General features: G+C 46.3%; 1 protein-coding gene across 1 annotated transcript in view; it reads right to left on the minus strand.

Moving 5' to 3' along the window:
• LOC311236055 (uncharacterized protein) overlaps positions 1–19,464 on the minus strand; it is a 33,507-nt gene extending 14,043 nt beyond the window's left edge. Inside the window, exon 1 of the mRNA XM_084323644.1 lies at positions 19,224–19,464. Within this exon, the coding sequence (XP_084179770.1) occupies positions 19,224–19,431 (208 nt within the window). The 5' untranslated portion in view covers positions 19,432–19,464. The remainder of the gene's footprint in view (positions 1–19,223) is intronic.
• Between the last annotated feature and the right edge of the window lie 264 nt (positions 19,465–19,728).

Consider the following 19,728-nt stretch of genomic DNA (forward strand, 5'->3'; position numbering starts at 1 on the left):
GACCAGGATGAAAACTTGTTCAGTTGGTCTACAAGGCTGACATGTTCTGAGCTCTTTGTCTGAAAGGTCTGAGCCTTTTTGACTTCTGGGTCACCGACGGGTAGTTCTGACGGCACCTCGGTTGGCATTTCTATCTCCTTTTTCCATAGAAAGCTAGGGCCAGTGAACCAATCAGAAGAGAGCAGCTCCTCTACTGTTTTCCCCCTGGATGCATAGTCTGCTGGGTTTTCATCAGTAGGTACGTGAAACCACTGCTTGGGGTCTGAGTCATGATGGATTTTCTGCACCCTGTTTGCCACAAACGGCGAGCTTCATTATTAATGTAGCCTAACACAACCTTTGAATCCGTCCAAAAGAACTCTTCTACATTACAGTATCCTAATTCTTCTTTGAGCATATTGCTCACGGTGACTGAGACAACTGCTGCGGTAAGTTCTAACCTGGGTATTGTTGTGTGACCTTCAGCGGCGAGACGCACGCTTTCCCCATAAGAAGAGCACAGTGAATGTTTCCTCTTTCATTCTTCAGTCTCATGTAAGTGCATTGGCCATAGCCTGTGGTGCTGGCGTCTGAGAAATGATGTAGTTGTGTTTTGATCACCTTTCCAAAGCCAGCTGGCTGGTAGCAGCGAGCTACGTGTATCCTTTCCATCTTAGCAAGGTCATCTTTCCATTTCTCCCACCGTGGCTTCAGTTGCTCTGGAATCGGGTCATCCCATCCTGTTCCTTGATGGCACATTTCCTGGAGAATCTTCTTTCCATTGAGGACGTAGGGAGCTACGAAGCCCAGCGGGTCGTATATGGAGGCGACAGATGACAGGATGCCACGCCGTGTCGCTGGCTGGTTCTTTGATGTGACTTTAAAGGTGAAACAGTCACTCTCGACATTCCAGTTTATTCCCAATGCTCTTTCTAGGGCTGTGTCGTTGAATGTGAGATTCTTTGCCTTAATGTCTGTGGCGAGTTCTGTGAGGGAATGCTCTGGAGAACAGCACAGTTGTTCGACACAAATTTGTGGAGTTGTAAACCTCTCTCTGCACGCAGCTCACGTGCCTCTTTTGCCATTTGAATGGCCTTTTCAACGGACTCAACACTGGCAACACCGTCGTCTACATAAAAGTCTCTGGTAATGAACTGAGACCCTAATGGGTGTGTGTGACTGTGTTCTTTGGCGAGCTGCTTCAATCCGTAGTTTGCACACCCTGGTGAAGATACAGCTCCAAAAAGATGGACCTTCATCCTGTATTCTTGAGGTGGGGTGCTTAGGTTGCCGTTCTCCCACCAAAGGAAGCGTAGGTAGTCACGGTCCCTCTCTGAGACGTGAAACTGATGAAACATCTTTTCTATGTCACACATCAGTGCAATGCCATGCTGACGGAAACGAATCAGTACACCTGTGAGATTGTTGATCATGTCTGGGCCTGCGAGAAGGTGTTCATTTAGGCTACTTCCCTTGTACTTTGCAGAGCAGTCGAACACTACTCTCAGCTGCTCAGGCTTTTTGGGGTGATATACACCATGGTGAGGTATGTACCATTTTTCTCCATTGGTGCCTTCAGTACGTACCTCCTCTACGTCACCCCTGTCGATGATGTCCTTCATGTAGTTGGTGTAGTCCTTCTTGTAACTTTCATTTCCAGCGAACTTCCTTTTCAGGTGACTGAGCCCCACAGCAGCAAGTTGCTTGTTATCTGGTAAGCATGGCCTCTCTCTGAAGGGGAGTGGCATCTCGTAATGTCCATGTTCGTTTATCTTTATGTTTTCCTTCAATTTGTCTAGAAAGATCAAATCCTCTTGAGAGACCATTTTGTCATTTCCCTGAGTGTCTCTGAAATCCGTTTCAAGGATTCTGATTGCATCCATTGGAGTCACTGCAGGCATCTCCTTCACGGTTACTCTGTGACAGTGACCGGTTGACAGTTGTGGAGAGTGTGGTGTTGAACAGCCAACGATACTCCACCCTAAGTCTGTGAGAATGGCAAAGGGTTCATCATCTGTTCCTGTTATGACCCGCCTGGGTACAAGACTTCTTGGACAATTGTAGCCTATCAGTAGCCCCACTTCACAACTGAGGAGAGGCGGTATTTGGTCTGCGATCGCTGTGAGGTGGTGCCATCTTTTGGCCGTTTCGTGTGTTGGTATGTGTTCTCTATTTACAGGTATGCAGTCTTTGGTGTAAGCAGGAGGCAGATTGATGTGCTCAATGGAGTTGAATCCTCTCACACGCAGGCCAGATGTCCACTCACTTTTAAAGACCATATTTTCACCCATCATGGTAGTGAGTTTCAGTTTGACTGGGCAAGTAGTCAGCTGTAGTTCTTTACATAGATCTTGCTCGATGAATGTTGTGTCGCTTTGTGTATCTAACAGAGAGTATGTCGCGGGTGGGGGTATGTGTGTGTCTGTGTGTATTCATGGAGCGGTGGGATCTACCATGGGAGTTCCCTCTCTTGCGTTACAGGCTGTGCCGTTGGAGTAAGCTGGTTGGCTGGCGCATAGGAGCGGTGCCCTGGAACCCCGCGAACTCGCTCAAAAGGGAGGCGAGTATTGTCAGCTGGGGGCGAGACACAGAAGGACGAGACCCGGAGCAGAGGAGGAAAGAGAAACCCGAGGACGCCGACTGGTGATATTGCTGGTACACACGGCGCTATTGCTGCTTCCTTGAACGAAAACGAGAGTCGAGAGAACGCTAGCAGAGGACGCAGGGCTGCGAGGATACACGGCTCTTTTTGTGTTTTACCTTTCCTCCAGTGGAACCAGTTCATAGCGGCGACTGCAGTGTTTCCTCCAGAGTGGAAACGAGTGGAGCTTCAGACCGGAGGGACATTATCGCCACACCGGGCGCCGTGAGTAAAGAACACAAGACAGTGGAATACGTGCCTAAACAAACAAACTATTTTCCCGAGTGGTAAATGAAGACATAGACGAATGGTGACTGCATTTGAATTAGGAATATTATTAGTGGCGTAAAGCTGAAGATTATCGGAACGGCATACAGTAAAGCCAGTAATACTGTCGAAGACTGGAACCTAGTATTGTGGATTCTCCATCCTCTGTGAACTACCTTTTTCTCTCTCTTTTCTAAATCATATGGAGGATATCTAATCAATTGTGCATTGTGATGAACCCGTGAACGGGGGGGGGAACCTTGCTCTTACTGACTGTGCCTTTCATTACAGGCGGAAGGACATTATTGCACGCCTGGTGCTTGGAGGGCCTAAAACACCCCAGTACAGACCGAACAGTTTTTAGCCCGAAGCCGAGAGGAGCTACGGGAGCGGAAGGAGGTGACGTCCTTCCGGCCCTCAGCTTCGGGCCCCGGTTATTAATAACCTTTCTTTTTGTATTGTTTGTAACTCAGCGCTTCCACTGCCCCAGACCTAGGTTAGGATATGGGAGGAATATTCTAGGCCTGGTCATAACCCCTAGTGGTGAACAACACCCACTATCCTATCCAAACCCCCTTAATTTACCGTGTGAACACTTGTGTGTATTTATCTACCTATATTCTCCCTAAAGCATTTGCCGTGGCTCCCCGAGGGATAGTGTGATATCGATGCTTATTTCAGGATGTTTTGCAGTGAACCGTGTGGTATAGTGTGATTCTAAATTGACGTTTGATAAGTCATAGACCCGTGTGCAGGGTAGACTCTTTTTGCCTTCACGTGTGCAGTGTCTCAGGGGTGGGGATAGGTGACGTGGGTGGGAGTAACAGTCTGGGGGTGGGTTTACGGGGCATGGAGCACTTCCGCTTTTTAGACTACCCTAGGCTTAAGAGGCGTGAGTATTTTAATCTAGTCTAATAGTGTTTAGGTAGGTTTATGAATTTGTTCTTATGTATTAAAGTATTGCCTGTTTTTCTTAAATACCATTATGTAATAAAGTATTGCTTGTTTTTGCTAAACATTCTCTCCTTGTCTGTCTGTGGTCCTGGGGAATCTGTTGTGGTAGTTCAGCTGAGCTCTTTGGAAGGTACACCTGTGCGCTTGCACTTCCTAGCTGTAGACTGGGGTGCTTTTCATTGGGGTCAGGTGACATTATTTTGGCGTAGTCGGTAGGATTCCCCATAGTCCACAGCAAACATGGCGGATGAGAATCCTGTAGAGATTAGTTTGGTGACAGCAAATACAAGTAATGCCCTGGTATTTGGGGTCGCATTGGGTTCTTAAGTCTAGCGGAGGAAAAAGTGACTGCTAAATACAGTCAGTGGCTAGTCCAGGTTGAGTTATTTTTTTTTGTGTTGTTGTTGTGACCACGAGCGTTACCACCCCACCAGGGAAGAGACTTTCTGTTTAGCTCCCTTGAGAGCCCCGCACCTAGGAGGAGAGACTCCAGACGACGGTCCTGGAAAAAGAGCTCTCCACCACCCTGGAAGACAGCAAGATACCCCCCGGGTCGTGAGTAAATGTTGGGCAGTGTCCTGTAATGTTTGACTTGAAGACGGAAAACATATGATGTGTAAAGACTGTGGAGGAATCCGTTGTCACACCTGAGTGTTGGAGAACCTGGATACTGTTTTTTTTCCCTTCTGTCTAAAGACTATGGAAGGAGGCCTGAATGACCAGAGCCTGGCTAGACCCCGCACATAGAGAGGCCATGCTCCTCCCAGCGGCGACTAAGGCTTTCCCCCGGGAAGTGATAAAGGCATTGCCCCTGGAACATGGGGAAAAGCGGTCTTCGGAGATTCTTCAAGGACGGGGAGACGGACGTTGAGACGAGGATGGGAAGCCGGACGCTGAGATGAAGGAAGAGAAAAAGGGAAGACTGACTCTACGAGCAGGACGGGTCTGAGCCTCATGTGGAGGCAGCGCAGAAGAGGCCCGGGGAAGGAGCTCTGAAGGTGCCGAAAAGTCCCCCTGCTTCTCTGAAGAACTGAAAGGGGGTGAAGCTGAGAAGGAATCTAAACCAGAGACTGGCGAGGAGGACGACGCCCAGGACGACGACGATGATGATGACGAAGATGCAGAGGAAATGCAGGATCGGAAACTGAGCATACTGCAATCTCCCCGGAAGTGTGACGATCCAGACGCAGCAACCTGGGCAAACTGCCCATCCGCTTGGTCCAGCTGTGATGGCCGGGACGGCCATCGATATAGGGGGGGGGAAATGTCGTGGGTGGGGGTATGTGTGTGTCTGTGTGTATTCATGGAGCGGTGGGATCTACCATGGGAGTTCCCTCTCTTGCGTTACAGGCTGTGCCGTTGGAGTAAGCTGGTTGGCTGGCTGGCGCATAGGGGCGGTGCCCTGGAACCCCGCAAACTCGCTCAAAAGGGAGGCGAGTATTGTCAGCTGGGGGCGAGACACAGAAGGACGAGACCCGGAGCAGAGGAGGAAAGAGAAACCAGAGGACGCCGACTGGTGATATTGCTGGTACACACGGCGCTATTGCTGCTTCCTTGAACGAAAACGGGAGTCGAGATAACGCTAGCAGAGGACGCAGGGCTGCGAGGATACACGGCTCTTTTTGTGTTTTACCTTTCCTCCAGTGGAACCAGTTCATAGCGGCGACTGCGGTGTTTCCTCCAGAGTGGAAACGAGTGGAGTTTCAGACCGGAGGGACATTATCGCCACACCGGGCGCCGTGAGTAAAGAACACAAGACAGTGGAATACGTGCCTAAACAAACAAACTATTTTCCCGAGTGGTAAATGAAGACATAGACGAACGGTGACTGCATTTGAATTAGGAATATTATTAGTGGCGTAAAGCTGAAGATTATCGGAACGGCATACAGTAAAGCCAGCAATACTGTCGAAGACTGGAACCTAGTATTGTGGATTCTCCATCCTCTGTGAACTACCTTTTTCTCTCTCTTTTCTAAATCATATGGAGGATATCTAATCAATTGTGCATTGTGACGAACCCGTAAACGGGGGGGGGGGGACCTTGCTCTTACTGACTGTGCCTTTCATTACAGGCGGAAGGACATTATTGCACGCCTGGTGCTTGGAGGGCCTAAAACACCCCAGTACAGACCGAACAGTTTTTAGCCCGAAGCCGAGAGGAGCTACGGGAGCGAAAGGAGGTGACGTCCTTCCGGCCCTCAGCTTCGGGCCCCGGTTATTAATAACCTTTCTTTTTGTATTGTTTGTAACTCAGCGCTTCCACTGCCCCAGACCTAGGTTAGGATATGGGAGGAATATTCTAGGCCTGGTCATAACCCCTAGTGGTGAACAACACCCACTATCCTATCCAAACCCCCTTAATTTACCGTGTGAACACTTGTGTGTATTTATCTACCTATATTCTCCCTAAAGCATTTGCCGTGGCTCCCCGAGGGATAGTGTGATATCGATGCTTATTTCAGGATGTTTTGCAGTGAACCGTGTGGTATAGTGTGATTCTAAATTGACGTTTGATAAGTCATAGACCCGTGTGCAGGGTAGACTCTTTTTGCCTTCACGTGTGCAGTGTCTCAGGGGTGGGGATAGGTGACGTGGGTGGGAGTAACAGTCTGGGGGTGGGTTTACGGGGCATGGAGCACTTCCTCTTTTTAGACTACCCTAGGCTTAAGAGGCGTGGGTATTTTAATCTAGTCTAATAGTGTTTAGGTAGGTTTATGAATTTGTTCTTATGTATTAAAGTATTGCCTGTTTTTCTTAAATACCATTATGTAATAAAGTATTGCTTGTTTTTGCTAAACATTCTCTCCTTGTCTGTCTGTGGTCCTGGGGAATCTGTTGTGGTAGTTCAGCTGAGCTCTTTGGAAGGTACACCTGTGCGCTTGCACTTCCTAGCTGTAGACTGGGGTGCTTTTCATTGGGGTCTGGTGACACGTACACACGTTTTTCTGTGGATGGATTCTCATCTTTAGACACCCACACCGGCACGATCATGGAGCTGTTTTCTGACTGACCTTGACTGGTGACTTTGAGGGACAGAGCAGGTGTTGGTTCCATTTCACTGCGTCGTGATGAATTCTCCCTTTTTGCTCTTTCATTGTAGCTGTCATTGTGAAGACAGGTGGGATGTCGTCCTTTGCATGAGTCACATGTGTGGCGATGCCGGCACTCCTTAGCGCTGTGACCAGGCTTAAGACATCCATAACACAGTATTTTCTCTTTGATGTACGTCCTTCTGTGTTCCAGTTGCATTTTCATGAAGTCTGGGCATTTGCAAAGCTGGTGACTGATATCCTGACATAGTATGCAAGGGGCCCTGATCCTTTCTTTTGTTGTTGTCTGTTGATTATTTTCCACCACTGTTTGTGTGTTGAAAGTAGGGCTGCAACGATTAGTCGACATAATCGACGACGTCGATTATAAAAAATCGTCGACGAGAAATTGTTGCGTCGATTAGTCATTAAATTTTTTTTTTTTTTTTTTTTTTTTTTTTTGTGCACTACCTATCTTTGTGAGAGTGGCTTCTCAGGGTTCCAGACAACATCATAACATGATGATCCCATAGCAAATTTTGGACATTGAAAACATTGTTCCCCTGCAGGAGATGATGATCAGACTAGACACACAATACATTACACACGCACTCCTCTCACTCACACACAGCGATCAGAGTAAGACACACACATACACACTCCTCTCACTCACACACAGCGATCAGAGTAAGACACACACACATACACACTCCTCTCACTCACACACAGTGATCAGAGTAAGACACACACACAAATTACACAGTACACACACTCCTCTCACTCACACAGCGATCAGAGTAAGACACACACACATACACACACACACGGACTCCTCTCACACACAGCAAACAAAAGTTATTTAAAGTACACTTCCACTTTAATTTGTATTATTTAATTTATTTATCTTGTTATGAGTGATTGCTGTATTGTTTTTCAAATACATTTTCATTTAAAGTGGCTTAAAGATCCAAATTCAAATGTTTCATGAGTCATTATTTTAATTTGCTATGGGATCATCATGTTATGATGTTGTTGTTTGGTCCTGACAAGAGTCTCAAAGTCTGGGGTGATGGTAGACAAGCAACTCTGAGGTCATGCTCAATGTCCAATCTGTTCCTCTGCTCTGTCTTCAGCTGGACCAGAGCTGAGAAGCCACTTTCACAAAGATAGGTAATTATAAAAAGAAAAAGAAAAATTAGTCGACTACCAAATTAGTCATTAGTTGCAGCCCTAGTTGAAAGCGCTAGCTTTGTTTCCTTTGCTTACCCTTGTGTTCAGTCTGTCTTGATTGGATTCAGCTGAATGGAGAGCAAAGAAGGAGGTGATTGGATTGCAGGCAGTTTCAGCCTCCATAGAACTTGGCGAAGTCTTCAAAGCTGGGAAAATCCTTTCCCTCCCTGAGACGCGCTGTCACCTGCCGGTTCCAACTTGAGGCCATCCACTCTGGCAGCTTCCGTATTAACTTTTGATTTTCCTCACAGTCGTTTAGGATATTTAAACCCTTTACATGGGGCATGGCCTGCACACAGGCGTTTTAAGTAATCTGAGAAGGTCCTCAGCCCTTCCGCATCCTTATGCTGTATTTTTGGCCAGGTTTTCTCTAAAGGCCCTTTGAATGATGAAAGGTTGGCCGTACCTCTGGTTGAGCTTGCTCCAAGCGTCACCGTACGCTTCGCTGTCGCTGCGATAGAATGTCCCTTCTAGGCATTTGTTAGCTGCGCCACCTACATATCTCTTGAGGTAGTGCAGCTTGTCGGCAGGGGAAATGTTTTTACCATCTATGAGAGACATAAATGAAGACTTCCATTCAACAAAGTCAATTGGATTGCCATTAAACACGGTAGGCTCCGGCATTGGAAGTCTGTTAATAGCAATGCTGTCCTGGATAGCCTGTGCTAGGCAAATTACATAAACAGGAGGAGATGGAGGGGCAGCTATGCGAGGGTGCATTGTTGCAGGGGGGTTGGAGCTGAATGGCAGAGAGACATGGGCAGACCGAACATCAGACTCCTCTTTCACTTCTCTGTCGTAAACTTCAAATCTTGCTTTGGCAGCCTTTAAGTCTTTTTCAACTTGTAATCTTTCCAATTCGGCCTCGTGTTCATCCAATTCCTTCCTGTGTTCTTCCTCTAAAGCTCTGATTTTTTCCTTTTGTCTCTTTTCCTCCAATAGCATCTTATATTCAGCCTCCTTTGCAGCTAACTCTGCCGCTGCTTCTGCTCGCTTGACTGTAACATTTGAGTGCATGGAATAATGACTGCCAGACAGTTCTGAAGCAGAGGAACTAAAAATGGACCAGGTTATAGTGAGGCTTACTTAGCTCACGCAAGCGCTGTCCTTCATGTTCTGCATCGTATTCTCCATTTACACCAGTCAGTCTCTCATTCAGTATTTTGACAATGTCACTCGTTACTGCTGCACAAGCATCAACTTTGCGCCTTAGCTTAGTGTCAGGCGTGCCGTGGACTCTCAGTTCATCATATAATTTCATGATGTCAAATTTTCTTTTTTCCAAATTGTCTGCAAGGTGTGCTAATTAATTATCTGTTTTGTCAGATTTTAGGTCTTGCCGTGTTTCACGTGCTTGGGCTTTCCACTGTTCATAAAGACTAAAAAGTTTCTTTTCCCGTTTGTTCTGTTCATCTTCACGGTAAACTAGCATTTTTTCCGTTGGGATTCGCACTCTTTCTGACAGCCTAACTAAATCTGCATCATTATCTTCCTCATCATCAGCAAGATTTGTTTTGTTTTGCAATGTCCCTTTTTTTTCTTGTCTGACAGCTTGTTCTGTTTCTGTTTCCTTGTCACGCAAAATAGCACCAGATCCATCCATTGTTTTGTTTTGCAATGTCCCTTTTTTTCTTGTCTGACAGCTTGTTCTGTTTCTGTTTCCTTGTCGCGCAAAAAGGCACCAGATCCATCCATTCCTTGACTTTTTCCGTTGCTCCCTTTATCACAACCGCTTCAACTCAACGCTGCTCAGATCCCTTTTGTCCGTAAAAGTAGTCCTGTCCATCCATAAAAGTGTTCCTTTAGATCCGTAATGTACTTTTATTCATGGAAGTCGTCCTTTTCGTTGTAATCTCCGTTAAAGAGTAGACGGTTAGTTGTAATCTCCGTTAGAGAGCAGACAGTTGATTGCCGGTTGGAGAGGTGAATCTCTTACTGTAACGGATCCCCGTATATTGAGTGGCTTATAAACGTACTGATGGTATAATCACTGTTTTATTTATCCTTTTACATCGTATTACATTTCCTTTTAAAACAATAACATTCTCACCGTAAGAGATATGGCCTCATACGGGTCCATTAAAACTTGTTGCCTATTCCTTCTCTTGCAATGCACTGTCAAACTGTCAACAAAAGCCAGTGACAGCGACCGGAAAACACTGTCGCGACATGGATTTACATAAATTAAAGTCACACACACACAGGCTTCTATCAATTCTAATAACAAAAAAGTCCTGGATATTCATATTATATATAAATGTAAATATTCCTAAACACAAATATTTCACAGGTAATTACTCAAAAAATAATAAACCATTCTTGGGGTTATTTACACTCGCTCTGGGGCAAGCTACCGCAGCCTCCCAGGCAGAACCAACAGGACCACAAATAGTTTCTTCCCCTCAGCTGTCAGACTACTGAATCAAAACACTACTTAGCCCACTGCACCTCACTGTATACCTATGTATATAGCCCATAGCTTATGTAGACTTTATTTTAATTTTTAATTTTTCTCTCACTATCGATCGCACATTGTGCTAACCATTGCACTTTACTGTACAGATTTATTTATATGTGCCTTATTGCAACTGATTGTTGATTGTCACATCCTGGTTGGACGTACACAATTTCATTGCACTCGTCTTGTACTGTGTAATGACAATAAAGTGAATCTAATCTAATCTAATAGAATAATAAATGAATAATAATAAAACAGGCTGCAATATAATCACACTGGGCAAACATGAACGTCAAAGTATGTAGCCACTGACTCTTATATTTATGTTACTACAGTCTGGCTCAAACAGAAGTCTAGCTTTGAAATCCCATGAGGCGTGTGTTGCTGTCCTTTGGATGAGACGTTAAACCGAGGTCCTGACTGAATCTCTGTCGTTAAATAACCCAGGACAGCTCTCTGACATCAAGGCCATCTAATCATCCCTCCCCCTTAATTGGCTGATATCAATCCCTGTCTCCTGAGCCGTTCAGCCATTGTGTAGTGTGATCTGTGCCTGGTGCCAGTGTATGGCAGCCATTGAGCCTGCGTATCCCAAGGTTGGGTGCTACCAGTGGTGGTGAAGGAGGCAATTTTCACCCTACATTTGTGGGGAGTGTCTAGAAAAGCGCTATATAAATGTAATGATCATTCATTCATACAGTGGCAACTTGAGTGAGTTAATGAGGAAGATTGGTTTGTCTTCCTGAGAGTACAGAAAGTCTTGCATTATCTAAAAGATATAAAACAATGGTTTGTGTTTGCGCAAATCCGAATTGTACAAAGAAAATGTCAAGCCACACTTTTTTGCACAGTTTTCATAGACTATCTTTGTTGGATAGGGACACGCTGAAAGTTATGCTACAAATGGATGAAAACACTCATCTACACTGCGCCCTGCAGACCATCAGGTCTGTAGCGATTATTTTTACCCTGATGACTACTGTCAGTCCAAGAGAAGAAATACAATGCCAAAACACCTTTTCCTAAAGAAAAATGCTGTTCCAAGACCCCTTCGCCACTTCTTTTGAGAACATCAGAAAACACGCCCCCAGCCGCAAATAGTGGAATGGATAAACAGAGACCGGAAGAAGTGTAAACACATAGGTCTATCTCTGTAGTGATCCTTTACATAATGTTGACAACAGACACATTATATCTGTGCCTGTCAGTGGCAAAAAAAGCTTTTAGTGGATGTACTCACGATTTCAGAGTGAGACTTCTGTTTGAGCCAGACTGTAGTGAAAGAAATAGAAGAGTCTTCAGACACTTATTATATAACAGTCTGAGCCTGTCAGTGGCAAAAAAGCAATTTTAGTGGATGTACTTTGACGTTCATGTTTGCCCCGTGTGATTACATTGCAGCCCGTTTTGTGGCTGCTGGCTGAAGCACTTGTGTACTGAGTGTGATCTCAGAGCCCTGTCACTGCTTAAAAGCAGAACCTCAGCCTCTCCTGGAATCACTCTGTACTACATTCTGTTGTGGAAGGACAGCTCATTCACTGAGAGACTTACACTGCATCAGGGTAAGACATTTTAAGTCATTTAGTAATATCTTTAAACTGAGACTTGATTGCTGACTTGACCAGCTGACTTGATTAAGGGGCGTGTTTAAAGCGGCCATTTTGTTTCCTTAAGTGACCCATTAAAAGCTGCTTCCTGCTTAAAGACAGCACTTGTGTACTGAGTGTGATCTCAGAGCCCTGTCACTGCTTAAAAGCAGAACCTCAGCCTCTCCTGGAATCACTCTGTACTACATTCTGTTGTGGAAGGACAGCTCATTCACTGAGAGACTTACACTGCATCAGGGTAAGACATTTTAAGTCATTTAGTAATATCTTTAAACTGAGACTTGATTGCTGACTTGACCAGCTGACTTGATTAAGGGGCGTGTTTAAAGCGGCCATTTTGTTTCCTTAAGTGCCCCATTAAAAGCTGCTTCCTGCTTAAAGACAGCATTTGTGTACTGAGTGTGATCTCAGAGCCCTGTCACTGCTTAAAAGCAGAACCTCAGCCTCTCCTGGAATCACTCTGTACTACATTCTGTTGTGGAAGGACAGCTCATTCACTGAGAGACTTACACTGCATCAGGGTAAGACATTTTAAGTCATTTAGTAATATCTTTAAACTGAGACTTGATTGCTGACTTGACCAGCTGACTTGATTAAGGGGCGTGTTTAAAGCGGCCATTTTGTTTCCTTAAGTGACCCATTAAAAGCTGCTTCCTGCTTAAAGACAGCACTTGTGTACTGAGTGTGATCTCAGAGCCCTGTCACTGCTTAAAAGCAGAACCTCAGCCTCTCCTGGAATCACTCTGTACTACATTCTGTTGTGGAAGGACAGCTCATTCACTGAGAGACTTACACTGCATCAGGGTAAGACATTTTAAGTCATTTAGTAATATCTTTAAACTGAGACTTGATTGCTGACTTGACCAGCTGACTTGATTAAGGGGCGTGTTTAAAGCGGCCATTTTGTTTCCTTAAGTGCCCCATTAAAAGCTGCTTCCTGCTTAAAGACAGCACTTGTGTACTGAGTGTGATCTCAGAGCCCTGTCACTGCTTAAAAGCAGAACCTCAGCCTCTCCTGGAATCACTCTGTACTACATTCTGTTGTGGAAGGACAGCTCATTCACTGAGAGACTTACACTGCATCAGGGTAAGACATTTTAAGTCATTTAGTAATATCTTTAAACTGAGACTTGATTGCTGACTTGACCAGCTGACTTGATTAAGGGGCGTGTTTAAAGCGGCCATTTTGTTTCCTTAAGTGACCCATTAAAAGCTGCTTCCTGCTTAAAGACAGCACTTGTGTACTGAGTGTGATCTCAGAGCCCTGTCACTGCTTAAAAGCAGAACCTCAGCCTCTCCTGGAATCACTCTGTACTACATTCTGTTGTGGAAGGACAGCTCATTCACTGAGAGACTTACACTGCATCAGGGTAAGACATTTTAAGTCATTTAGTAATATCTTTAAACTGAGACTTGATTGCTGACTTGACCAGCTGACTTGATTAAGGGGCGTGTTTAAAGCGGCCATTTTGTTTCCTTAAGTGACCCATTAAGGGCCAGGTGTTAGAAAGCACTAATTAGTGATAGGGATTTAAAGGCCTGCTGGCTTAGCGTCAGCGAAGCGTCGAGAAACGAAGAGGGACAAAGAGGAGTTTTCCTGGAGTTATTCACAGAGGAATCCAGGGATCCACCCAGTGCGAAGTACATCATAATCCTATCTTACACTCCACTCTGAAAAATCTCCCTTTCCCTCCCACTCTGCTATTTCTCTACTTCCTCCCTGCCACTCTTGACACCACAATGTGTCTCATATCCACAATCTGCTCCCCCAGAACAGACTCAACCCACCCACGGCAGTTTGCTAGCAACCCGGCTAATCTATCCTACCCTCTTACAGCCACTAATACACCTGTCACAGTACGGGGAGGCCTATGGAATTGTCAATCAGCAGTCAAGAAAGCTGACTTCATTACTGCCTACGCCCATAGTCAAAATCTGCAGCTCCTGGCTCTAACTGAGACCTGGATAACCCCCAATAACTCATCAACACCTGCAGCATTATCTACAAACTATAACTTCACTCACCCACCTCGACCTTCCAGGCGGGGTGGAGGCACTGGCCTCATGACATCTCCTTCATGGACTACAAACTTAACACCCCTCCCAGCACTGTCACTCTCCTCTTTTGAATATCATGCAGTATCTGTCTCTAATCCTTTCAATCTCACCATTGTTACACTCTACCGCCCTCCAGGTCCGCTCGATCACTTCACAGATGAGCTGGACATGCTTCTAAGCTCCTTACCGGAAGATGGTACTCCTCTCCTTCTATTGGGCGACTTCAACCTGCCTGACTCATCTCAGTCAGTCATAGTAGTCTCCCTCCTACAATCATTTGACCTGACTCCCACTGCCATGCCTCCCACCCACAAAGCAGGCAACTCCTTGGATCTCATATTTTCCCGTAACTCCAGCATCATTAACACCACGGTAACTCCCCTACATGTATCTGACCATTCCTTCATATCCTTCTCACTAACTCTCATGCTTAACCGAAAGGTCTTCACCCCAACTCAAACCGTCTCACTCAGACGCAACCTGCCCTCCCTATCCCCCTCCACCCTCTCCTCTGACATACTATCCACTCTACCTTTGAGTGACACCTTCTCTGCTCTCTCCACAGAGATGGCAACCTCCACCCTCCTCTCAGCCCTTGCAACCTCCTTCGACAAGCTCTGTCCCCTCGTTGAGAAACCTGCCCGCCGTTCCCCACCCAGTCCATGGCTGACAGATCCAGTGAGAGAACAAAGACAGGTCCTGAGAGCAGCTGAAAGGAAGTATAGAAAGTCACGCCTCACTGCTGACATCGACACATATCACAACCTCTTGTTAACATTCTCCAAAACCATTACTAATGCCAAAGCTTCTTTCTTTCACCATAGGATCGAGGCCTCTGCCAAGAATCTTCGCAAACTGCATGCTACCATGTCCTCCCTCCTCACTCCCCCCCCACCCCCCCCTCCCTCATCTTTCTCTGCCGAAGACTTTGCGATCTTCTTTGAGGAAAAAGTGGAGAACATCCGCAGCTCCTTCTCCCAACCCCCACCCATTCCAAATGCTGAATCGAGAACCTCATCCTTCACTCTGTCATCTTTCTCTCCCATTACAGAAGCCGAGACCCTGACACTGGTAACGTCGAACCGTCCGACTACATGCCAGCTGGACCGGCTACCTTCCCCACTCCTCCAGACCATAGCACCAGACATCCTCCCATTCCTAACTGCAACCATCAACTCCTCACTCAACTCGGGGGTGGTCCCCACCTCCCTAAAACAAGCCAGAGTCACGCCCCTCATAAAAAAACCATCCCTGAACCCTACCGTCATAGGCAACTACCGTCCTGTCTCTCTTCTCTCCTTCCTTTCTAAAACACTTGAACGTGCTGTATCCAACCAACTTACTGCTTATCTCTTACAGAATGACCTCCTAGACCCTAATCAGTCAGGCTTCAGGACTGGTCACTCCACAGAGACAGCCCTCATTGCGGTCACAGAGGCACTTCACTTAGCAAAAGCGAAAGGCCTCTCCTCTGTCCTGATTCTCCTAGATCTATCTGCAGCCTTCGACACAGTCAACCACCAGATCCTCCTCGCGGCCCTCGCAGGAATGGGAGTGGCTGGCTCTGCGCTGACATGGTTGTCATCATACCTCAATGACCGCTCCTACCAAGTGTCATGGAGAGGGACCCTGTCGGCCACCCGCCCCCTGCGGACGGGTGTCCCCCAGGGCTCGGTTTTAGGACCCCTTCTCTTCTCCCTCTAAACTAAATCACTGGGTAACATTATCACGTCTCATGGCTTCTCCTACCACTGTTATGCCGACGATACTCAACTCTTCCTCTCCTTCCCTCCCTCAGATATCCACGTCTCTGAGCGGATCTCGGCCTGTCTGTCCGACATCTCCGCCTGGATGACGACCAACCACCTCAAACTGAACCTAAGCAAAACAGAATTGCTCCACCTGCCGGCCAAATCCTCCCCCCTGACCGACCTTTCCATCACAGTCGAGAATGCAGCTGTGACCGCGTCCCCGACCGCCAAGAACCTTGGTGTTGTCCTCGACGACCAGTTGAACTTCTCTGCTCACATCGCAGCGACAACCAGAACCTGCCGATTCCTCCTGAGCAACGTCAGAAGGATACGCCCCTTCCTGACAAAAGAAGCCACCCAACTCCTCGTCCAATCAACAGTCATCTCCCGCCTCGACTACTGCAACGCACTGCTCGCTGGCCTCCCGGCCACTGCCACTAAGCCTCTTCAACTCATTCAGAACGCAGCGGCCCGCCTGATCTCAAACCTACCGAAGTCGGCCCATGTCACCCCACTTCTTAGGGACCTGCACTGGCTCCCCATTGCTGCACGAATCCGCTTCAAGGCCCTCGACCTAGCATACCGTGCGGCAAAGGGAACTGCTCCCGCCTACCTCCGGTCAATGGTCTCTAACTACACACCCTCAAGACCCCTACGCTCTGCATCTTCTGGCCGCCTCAGACCTACTCCTATCCAAGCTCCGGGAGGGTCATCAAAGAGAAGTCGCCTATTCTCAGTCCTTGCCCCACAATGGTGGAATGAACTACCCACCCCAGTTAGGACAGCCGAAACACGTCCAATCTTTCGCCGTCGACTAAAGACGCACTTCTTCAACCATTATCTGAATTAAAAAAAAAAAAAAAAAATCTAACCCTAACTAACCATACTGTCATGCACTTGTCCTAATAAACTAACCTACACTGTAGCACTCAACACTTTGATGAACATTGTTACTCAGCTGATAGAGTTGTGCTCTTCCTGATGGCTTGTCGTACAGAACTTGTAAGTCGCTTTGGATAAAAGCGTCAGCTAAATGACTAAATGTAAAATGTAAATGTAAATGAAGCTGATTATTATCTCTATTATAAATTTAGACCCCACATGATGGAAAAATAAAGTCCCGGTTTAAAAATACCGGAATTCCCATTTAAAATACATATCAATAATAGGATGAGTCAAATGTTCTGGAAGATGAAACACTTCTAACCTAGGGAAGATACCTTACAGTTCTGAGTGTGTTCGTTTTCCAGTGTCCATTGTGAGTTTCACCAAAGGGTGGTGAATGGACCTAAGCATGTACTATTGAAGTAGTAGTAGTTCATTTTCCAAGGGTATGCCTTAAACAATTCAGTTTTTTTTTTTACATAGCTTTGAAGTGTAGTCTGGAAAGTGTTTCAATAAATATTGTTGGGTCTCATAGTTAGATTAGTGCTACGTTTACTGATTATTTAAAACAGTGTGGCTTGGTGAATAAACAGCACAGCTGACAGCGTTAGCCCAAGGGTGCTCAAAGCCTGTGCCTCTCAGCTGTGTGATGTGCTCCAGCACATATTCAATATGAGCCTGAGGCTGCAGAATGTCCAGACACTGGAAAACCTCCTGTGTGGTCCCTGTCCCTAAGTGCTCACGTCCCAGCACGTCCAAGGAAGGACAACAGGCCGGTGGCTCTAACCTCTCACATAATGAAGACCATGGAGAGGTTGGTCCTGGAGCAACTCCACCCGGCAATCAAACCCCACCATGACCCATTCCAGTTCGCCTACCAGCCCGGACTGGCTGTCATCTACCTGTCATTTACTTCTCCAGTGCTTTTGATACCATGGTGGGTGAGAAGTTAGAGGCGATGCAGGTAGAGGCCCCCCTGGTGTCCTGGGTTGTTGACTATCTGACGGGAAGACCACAGTACATGTGCCTACAAGGCTGTGTGTCAGACAGTCTGGTCAGCAACACCGGAGCCCCGCAGGAGACAGTCTTCTCCCCCTTCCTCTTCACTGTCTACACGACTACACCAACGACTTCCACTATCGGTCAGAGTCCTGCCAACTGCAGACGTTTTCTGATGACTCTGCTAGTGGGATGTATAAAGGATGGTGATGAGGAGGAATACCGGGCACTGGTGGCGGACTTCATTACATGGTGCAAAAAGAACCAACTCCAGCTCAATGTGACGAAGACCAAGGAACTGGCTGTGGATCTGGGGAGGAGGAGGAGTACACCTGTGACCCCTGTTTCCATCAGGGGAGTTGATGTGGACATGGTTGAGGATTACAAATACCTCGGGGGAACATTGACAATAAACTGAATGGGCCTAAACACGCTGTGCACTCTACAAGAAGGGCCAGAGCCGACTCTACTTCCTCAGAAGGCTGAGATCCTTCAATGTCTGTACAAGGATGTTGAGGATGTTCTACGAGTCGGTGGTGGCGGGCGCCTTCTTGTACGCAGTGACCTGCTGGGGCAGTGGACTGAGAGTGGGGGAAGCAAGCAGGCTGGAAAAGCTGGTTAGGAAGGCCAGTAATGTGGTGGGGGTGGAGCTAGACTCTCTGGCGGTGGTGTCAGAGAGGAGGAGCCTTGCTAAGCTCCACGCCATCATGGACAACCCCTCCCACCCACTATACACAGCCTTGGCTGATAGAAGGAGCACTTTCAGTGTTAGACTAAGACTCCCAAGATGCAACACTGAACGGCACAGGAAGTCCTTCATTCCAACAGCCATCAGACTATATAACGCATCACTGTGCCTCACTGCGCACAGAATGACAGTACAAACTCTGGCATATCTTCCTGGACTTTTTCACATATGACTTTTACATTGACTTTTTTTTTATGTACACTTATTACTGTACATTTTTACTGTATATTTTGGGCTGTATATACATATTTTAGAATGTATACCCCTGACTGTTTTTATTCTTATTTGTGATTTCCTAAATATTTATTGTGAGCGATCTGTAGTGCTGAATTTCCCTCGGGATTAATAAAGTATTTATATTCGATCTATTCTATTTAAAACCCAAACTTTCTCATACTTTTATTTTGAAGACAAAATAGCTATGCCTGAAGTGAAATTATTGGTGATCTCCGTTCCGCCATTACTGAATGGACCCAGTTAATTTGTGCTACCTAGGTATCCGCTTTCATTGTCTCAGCAAATTTCGCCAATAGATAGCTGCATTATAAATCTAACGACACCCCTGTGGAGATACAATCGTCGGTAAATCCGTAAAAACTGATTGAAATCACTAACCTGCTATTTGTAACTTTATCTTCGGTTTCAGAAGGATATCCAGTAGGTTGTTTTGACGCTCAATCTCCCATTGTGATCGGGAATCTTTCTCCTCATAAACTTTAATCACATTTTCAATTATTCCAAATACATCATCAACAGCCGCTGTCAGTCGCTCTTTAACAAGAGCCTTCATTTGTTCTATTTCGGACATTTCTAAAGGTGACATTAAACCCAGTTATATTGCTTCTACGATGCTCTAGCTAACACGTCTAGAATAGAGCTACGGAAGTAAACATGTCGTTCTTCTATCTTCTGCTACAACCCCGAATGGCTTTGGGATTTGCTGCCACTCGCTGGTCAAGTTGTGTATCAAATCAAAATGTATTAAGGCCCGATGGGGCAATAGTACCCAGCTGCAGCTCCGGAGACCAGCGCTTACAAGCCCCGCACATACAAGCCCGCACATAGCAACCCCTCGCTTCCATTGGCTGATTTTGGTCACGTGATTTTGGGTCACGTTGCA

Source organism: Notolepis coatsorum (assembly GCF_963971535.1).
Source record: "Notolepis coatsorum genome assembly, chromosome: 10".
Classification (NCBI taxonomy): Eukaryota; Metazoa; Chordata; class Actinopteri; order Aulopiformes; family Paralepididae; genus Notolepis; species Notolepis coatsorum.